Genomic DNA, 8,169 nt, shown 5'->3' with positions numbered 1-8,169 from the left:
AAGTGATGGGACCGGATGCCATGATCTTCGTTTTCTGAATGTTGAGCTTTAAGCCAACTTTTTCACTCTCCTCTTTCACTTTCATCAAGAGGCTTCTTAGTTCCTCTTCACTTTCTGCCATAAGGGTGGTGTCATCTGCATATCTGAGGTGATTGATATTTCTCCTGGCAATCCTGATTCCAGCTTGTGTTTCTTCCAGTTCAGCGTTTCTCATGATGTACTCTGCGTATAAGTTAAATAAGCAGGGTGACAATATACAGCCTTGACGAACTCCTTTTCCTATTTGGAACCAGTCTCTTGTTCCATGTCCAGTTCTAACTGTTGCTTCCTGACCTGCATACAAATTTCTCAAGAGGCAGATCAGGTGGTCTGGTATTCCCATCTCTTTCAGAATTTCCCACAGTTTATTGTGATCCACACAGTCAAGGGCTTTGGCATAGTCAATAAAGCAGAAATAGATGTTTTTCTGGAACTCTCTTGCTTTTTCTATGGTCCAGCGGATGTTGGCAATTTGATCTGGTTCCTCTGCCTTTTCTAAAACCAGCTTGAACATCTGGAAGTTCACGGTTCACATATTGCTGAAGCCTGGCCAGGAGAATTTTGAGCATTACTTTACTAGCGTGTGAGATGAGTGCAATTGTGCGGTAGTTTGAGCATTCTTTGGCATTGCCTTTCTTTGGGATTGGAATGAAAACGGACCTTTTCCAGTCCTGTGGCCGCTGCTGAGCTCTTAAGACTTGTTGAACGATTCTGCACATATGATGTGATTGCTGAGCCAACATTCTCTTATATATTTTTTCCTCACTTTTAGTATCTGGTCAAAACTTTATCATACAATGTTTCCATGAAAGAAGTGAAGCAGCTGCCCTGCTTTATAACAGTCACCATTTTAAATTGAATTTGCCCATATCATAACTTATGCTCAATAAATAACAGCTGTCACTATTATTATGGCAATCCATGTCTCCTAATGTATGCTCTAAGGATTATATTTTATAACAAATAAACATTTAGATGTGAGAGCTAGACCATAAAGAAGGCTAAGTGCCAAAAAATTGATGCTTTTGAACTGTGGTGCTAGAGAAGACTCTTGAAAGCCCCTTGGACTGCAAGATCAAACCAGTCAATCCTAAAGGAGATCAGTCCTGGGTGTTCATTGGAAGGACTGATGTTGAAGCTGAAACTCCAATACTTTGGCCACCAGATACAAAGAGCCAACTCATTGGAAAAGCCCTGATGCTGGGAAAGACTGAAGGCAGGATGAGAAGGTAGTTGGATGGCATCACCAAGTCAATGGACAATGAATCTGAGCAAACTCCAGGACACAGTGTGGGACAGGGAAGCCTGGCATTCTGCAGTCCATGGGGTTGCAAAGAGTTGGACATGACTGAATGACTGAACAACAACAAAACAAATATTTATACTTATATAGATATAACATTTTGTTTTATAGCATGTTTTTCAAATCGATCATGATGTCAATTTGTGGGTCTCAGCCAAGATTTTATTTAAAAAAGAAAGCAAAACACAAAAGAAAATATCTGAATGCATTCCACGTGGTAAGACAAAGTATTTTGTGAAACTTGTAGTATTGTGAGGAGGGGGGTGTGTGTGTCTAAAAGGTATTTCTTACTATGGGTTGGCTTTACAAGTTTAAGGCTCATTGTTACAAAGTATGTATTTCTAAAGAACATAATGAAAACATACATATTTACTCTGGAACAAAGGAAAACAACCACATTTATTTTTCTGTAATAGTCATTCCTTCTCTTTTATATTCAAAGCACAATTACTCAGTTTTTTACATTGCATTAGAGGTATGCAAACCGTTTAAAAAGGAATTTTCCATTCATTTTCCATGAGCACTGTTAGAGAATTAATAGGCCAGCATTTGTTGACAATTATTTTCCACAAATGGATTCTCATTCCTTTCCCATTTATCTAACTATGAAATAATAAGACATCCAAGGAGTCTTGATATTTAGTTTTCTGTTCTCTCATGATGTCCTATCTCCATGGCAAACATGTGACAATTCCCTTTTATGACAAACTGATCTATAGCCAAATAGCATTTCATTGGAAATTATGAAAAATAATTTTAATTAATCTCACAAAGACCTACCTACCACATATACTCATCCATATTAAAACCCTTCAAATGTTTTTGAACTCTCTTCACAGAAATCATAATATCGTGGGCAGAAGAAAAATAACCAGTATGCAATATCTTGCATTTCTTATGGAGAAAACAGGCCAAGTAGAATGTAAAAAGAAGCATCAGTCATTAGAGGTCAAGGGTTGGGGAACAAATACAGGAGTTCCACACTCCTCTGAAAAATCACAGACTCTGTCTTGGTATTAATCCTGTGCTACTGACATCAACATTCAGCACGAGGGTTAGTTGCTGGTTATGACTGTGGGGACAGTGAGCATTCCACCTCTAAACTGAATTCACAAATGCGCCACTTCATCTTTTCAACATTTATTCTGGTTAGACCATCCACTGTGACAACTGAAAGCTGTCTTTTTATTTCTTCTTCAAAAATAAAACACATTATATATTTATTATTTTTAATTTGCACCAGGTCTTAGTTGTAGCATGCGGGATCTGATTCCCTGACCAGGGGTCGAACCGGGGCCCCTTTCATCACGAGTGCAGAGTCTTACCCACTGGACCAACATGCAAGCCCCTAACATTCATTTCAAATGGAAGGAAGTTCCCACAGGAAGCCTTTTCATAACAAGTGCAGAGATTTTAAAGAGCAGGGAAGATCTTAAGAGTCTCCTAAGTCACAATTTAGTTCAAACAATTTACTGAGTACCTACTCCATGCCAGGCACTATGTGAGGACCTGGACACAGATGTCTCCAATCCAGTGGGCGAGATCTAAAAACATAAATTTTTATAATTCTATATGCTACAGACTATGCCTGAGGTATATTCAAGATGTGAAAGAAGCAGAGAGGAAGATCACCAACCCAGATAGGCTGCCAAAGTAGATCAATGAAGTTTCTTAAAGAGGTGATGTTGGAACTCAGTCTTAGAGAAAAGAGTTCCCCAGGGAACTTAGGTCATAGAGCATGATATATGTTCATGCTAAGTTGATACAGTTGTATTCAACTCTTCGCAACTCTATGTCCAGTAGGGCTCCTCTGTCTATGGGATTCTCCAGGCAAGAATACTGGAGTGGGTTGCTGTGCCCTCCTCCAGGGGACCTTCCCAATCCAGGGATTGAACCCATGTCTCTTATGTCTCCTGCATCAGCAGGCAGGTTCTTTACCACTGGTGCCACCTGGGAAGATCTAAAACTTGTGTGCTCTTGCATTGGCTGGGAATCGAACCAGGCCTCCCCCATGGCAGGTGAGAATTCTACCACTGAACCACTAATGGTTATACAATAGATATTCAGGACATTGCAAATAAGGTTAAATATGAGACTTGCAAAATGTGAAAAACAACAGTGTGATTTGGTTCAATCTAAGCACTGCACGTGCTCAGAATTCTGCAGGTAGTTTGGTAGCGCTGGATCAGTGAGAGCGGAAGACGAGCAACAAGGTGAAGAGGGCAAATATCATATCAGAATCTTCTGTGGGAATTCAAGCTGGAACAGACTCAGGTTGGGGTTTTTAGGACTAGGATACCATTCAAATCACTAGGATTGCCTAAGTATTGAAAAATACTACTTAGTAAACTTTAAAATGCCAAAAGGAAATTTAAAACATTAAAAAATTATATTCATAATTCTATCTGCTTAAAATTACAACTATTTTAAAATCTTGTTTCCTTCAATTTTACTTACACAGTTTCTTAATAAACATGTCATCTTAGAGCTCATTAACTTCTGCACTCTATTACTTAACATTGACTGGTACATCTCATCACCTGTAATCACCGTATCTGTTGTTTTGATGGCTGCAGAGCATTCCACTAGGTTCTTACCACTGACAACTCAACCAATTTCTCTTTGTCTGTCATGCAGGCAGTTTCCAGGCTTTCCTACGCCAATGGCATTTTTTATAAGTAGCTTCTATATGTATATTTTACCTTATGTTTTCCTTGAGGTAAATTCTAAAATTACCAGGCTACTGAGAATGAGTATCTTCATAACCTTTTGTTAGCCAGGGGGAACAGGGCTGGGTACTTACTGTTTTGCTCCAAGTAAGGCCTGTGGTGTGGTGTTCCTTGATGTATGCTTGAAGCTCGCTCCAAATGTTCAGATATGACTTCACCCAATCCACATGACGTAGATCACTTTGTCATAAAAGAGAGTGGAAGAGAGGGCTATTAGGATCTAAAATAAAAATTTAACAACACCGGAAGGCACATGGCAATCTAATATCTAAAGCACCAGATGACTCTGGAACAACGGTCTTTCTAGTCCAGTAACTGTGAACTGAGTCTGAAAAGAACCTCGGAAGGATATGGTCCAGGTCTGCCCTGAGAGGAGCCGAGTGCCCTGAGGTCTGGTGTGGAGTAGAGAGGCCCGCGGAGAGAGCATCCACCGAACCCAGTCAGCTCATTCTCGTGCCATCTCTCACGGGGAGATGAACACGGAGGGGAGATCATTTCTTTCTGTACTGCTTCTGATGCAAAATGAAAAACAATGTGTTTTCAGGCAGGAGAATGGTACTAAAAAGAAAAAAGGTCCTTTGGCTTGTTTTCAAATAATTTGTGGAATTATTCGATTGAAAGTGTAACCAAATTGGAGAATTCTGGACTGAGAAGGAAAGTTGCTATAGTAAGAAAAATGATTTCCTACAAATAGGTAACACTCAACAGTTGTAAAGGGACAATCACTTAGATTACCTTAAGTTGATACTCATAATGACAATGAAAGCAAGGCAGGGCACGGCCAGTATTTTTATTCCTATTTTACTCAACCAAGAAGTGATAAAATACTTACCTTTTAAAACTAGATTAACATATAGGATTGGGAGAACTGTTAGAAACATTAAACTTATAATATAAACAGGCAAAAATAGTTGCATTTCCTTTGGATAATTTCCAACCACACATTTTTTTCTACTTTGAATAAAGTAGTGGTAAATGAGAAAATGATGAAATCTGTTACCAAAAATTTAATCACAAACCTGGGCCATTAATCTGAAGACAATATTGGAAGGAAATCTCTATTATTTTGCCTTTGTCAATAACGACTTGTCTCTGGATATATTTTGCTTTCCTTGAAAAGTTCTAAGTACCATGAGCATATTTAGAACTCCAGAGTATTAAGTCATGCCATTTAAGAAAAGGAAAATGGGGAAATGAACTCATAACTATCTGCCCCTCAAAAAGGAAAAACATGAGTGATTTTGTTCCACATTTTTAGATTTACTGACTACATTAATCAAATCTATGAAATATTTCATTGTCACTTCCTCTCAATTTTACAGTCAAAACCCCAAATCCACATGTTTATCTATTATATGGTCATTTAATTCATACATGTGCATATGTACATATGTATGCACAATACAGTCTGTAGGCATTCTAGAAAAAGCAGGTTGCACATTCAATATACTTCTATTAAAAAGCTTAACACATGAAGTCCAAACCTGCACAGGCAAATTATTTTTCTTTTAACTATTACAGTATCATTTTAACTTGAAGAAAGTTCTAGCTAAACGTGTAGTAAGGAATAACAACATGGTCCCTTTTAACCCAAAGGCAGACTCTGTGCTTAGTTGTGTCCAATTCTTTGCAACCCCATGGACTGTAGCCCACCAGACTCCTCTGTCCATGGGGATTCTCCAGGCAAGAATACTGGAGTGGGTAGCCTTTCCCTTCTCCAGGGGATCTTCCCAAATCAGGGATCAAACCCAGGTCTCCCACATTGTAGGCGGATTCTTTACCATCTGTGCCACCAGGGAAGCCCGTGTCTAAGAGACAACAAATTGAGGAGGACTTCACTATAATTCAGGAGCTGACAACTCAGCCTCAGTTCCACTTCCCCTGGAAGAAGCTATGCGAGGGATGGGTGACTTTTAAAGATTATGACTCAGAAAAGTCTTACCTCTGGAAAGTCAAAATAATTAACTTGCTCTTTTCATTTATTGACAGAAGAGCTGAGCAGCCAGTCAAGCCAGCTGAAAAGGCTGCACAGATGCGAGTCCACTGCCCACAGCCCTTCTGTGTACACCACAAGGAAGCCCGCCTTTATTCTCCTCCACCCACGGCCTGTCTGTCAGGCAGGCAGCCGTCAGCCTGCCACACTGGTGATACCTCATCAATGAGTCTGCAACACCCTGCAGCCCTCACTGAGCCCACACAAAGTGCAGGCACTGCTGACTTGGGTGTGCACATAAATGGGTGTGAGCAAGCGGCTGTGGAGCATTCTGCTTTGTTCAGGTTGGCACTCCTGGAAGCTCCGTGGTGACTTAGGACTGAATGCATTTCCCCAGCACACTACACAGTCTTCGAGTGGTCCATTAAGTTTAAATGCATTGTCCTTGATGCTGTCAGAAGTAGATTTTCTACCTAATAGCTGATCAAGAGGAACAAATGCTAGACTTTCTTTGTGTGTGCACAAAAAAGTGCAAACTCTTAACTCTCTTGGCTGTACAACACCTGGAGAATCACTCACACCATGGCCCCCAAGACACACTCAAAAGTAGGGACTGGAGGACAGGAGCTGATGAACGGAGATAAAAACAAAAATGGCTTCCAAGGGTGATATGCAAAAAGGCAGAGGCTCAGGAGGTGGCCAAGGCATCCCAAATAGGCAGGTACAGGTGTGTGTCTGCATATCCCAAGAAGGGACTAGGTAAAGAGGTCTTTCATGTTAATGCTGACATACTTTTACAACTTAAACTTGTTCTTTCCTGAACTGCTATTTTTATGTGGGCAGATTGTCTTGCATTTCTGATGCCTGTTCTCATTCATACTGCACGGTTCTGTAGTCTCTAACACAAAGTGGCAACATTTGGAGTTGTATCACTGGGCACTCAACCACAGTTCTATGCCTGCAGGGAGTCTGTTACTGAGTATCAGAGCTTAAGTGAAGCTTCCTTAGGGTGGAAGAGACCTCAGGAGGGAAAAAAGGTGTGTAGAAGTCAGAAGTCTCTAGAGCTGCTCTTCCCAGAAGAGCTAACAGAATAACTAAACTCTATGAGAGGAGGAGAGTACTGTGGTTGCTTTTTGTCTTATTCTGTTTAGTATAATAGCTTTCCTGGGATATAACTCATATCCTAGGCAATTCATCCATACAATTCAATAGCTAAGTTTAAACTGTGCAATCATTACCACAGTCAGTTTTAAAACATTTTCATCACCTCCCAAAGAAACCCAATACTCATTAGCAGTTACTCTACCCTCAGATCAGATCAGATCAGATCAGTCGCTCAGTCTTGTCCGACTCTTTGCGACCCCATGAATCGCAGCATGCCAGGCCTCCCTGTCCATCACCAACTCCCGGAGTTCACTGAGACTCACATCCATCGAGTCAGCGATGCCATCCGACAACTGTTAATCTACTTTCTGTCTTTATGGATTTGCCAATTCTGGAATTTTATATAAATGGAATACAGTATGTGGTCTTTTGTGTCTGACTTCTTTCACTCAACATACTGTTTTCAAGCCTCATCTATCAGTTCAGTTTAGTTCAGTTCAGTCGCTCAGCCGTGTCCGACTCTTTGCAACACCATGAATTGCAGCTCGCCAGGCCTCCCTGTCCATCACCAACTCCCGGAGTTCACTCAGACTCACGTCCATCGACTCAGTGATGCCATCCAGCCATCTCATCCTCTGTCGTCCCCTTTTCCTCCTGCCCCAATCCCTCCCAGCATCAGAGTCTTTTCCAATGAGTCAACTCTTCACATGAGGTGGCCAAAGTACTGGAGTTTCAGCTTCAGCATCAGTCCTTCCAAAGAAATCCCAGGGCTGATCTCCTTCAGAATGGACTGGTTGGATCTCCTTGCAGTCCAAGGGACTCACAATAGTCTTCTCCAACACCACAGTTCAAAAGCATCAATTCTTCAGCACTCAGCTTTCTTCACAGTCCAACTCTCACATCCATACATGACCACTGGAAAAACCATAGCCTTGACTAGACGGACCTTTGTCGGCAAAGTAATGTCTTTGCTTTTCAATATGCTATCTAGGTTGGTCATAACTTTCCTTCCAAGGAGTAAGCGTCTTTTAATTTCATGGCTGCAGTCACCATCTGCAGTG

General features: G+C 40.9%; 1 protein-coding gene across 1 annotated transcript in view; it reads right to left on the bottom strand.

Moving 5' to 3' along the window:
- CAP2 (CAP, adenylate cyclase-associated protein, 2 (yeast)) overlaps positions 1-8,169 on the bottom strand; it is a 138,924-nt gene that overhangs the window by 34,948 nt on the left and 95,807 nt on the right. The window contains exon 7 of the mRNA XM_010848798.1: positions 4,146-4,251. Within this exon, the coding sequence (XP_010847100.1) occupies positions 4,146-4,251 (106 nt within the window). The remainder of the gene's footprint in view (positions 1-4,145; positions 4,252-8,169) is intronic.

This window comes from Bison bison, unplaced genomic scaffold (genome assembly GCF_000754665.1).
Source record: "Bison bison bison isolate TAMUID 2011002044 unplaced genomic scaffold, Bison_UMD1.0 scf7180017864274, whole genome shotgun sequence".
Lineage (NCBI taxonomy): Eukaryota > Metazoa > Chordata > Mammalia > Artiodactyla > Bovidae > Bison > Bison bison.
This window is presented reverse-complemented; position numbering and strand designations above follow the sequence as displayed.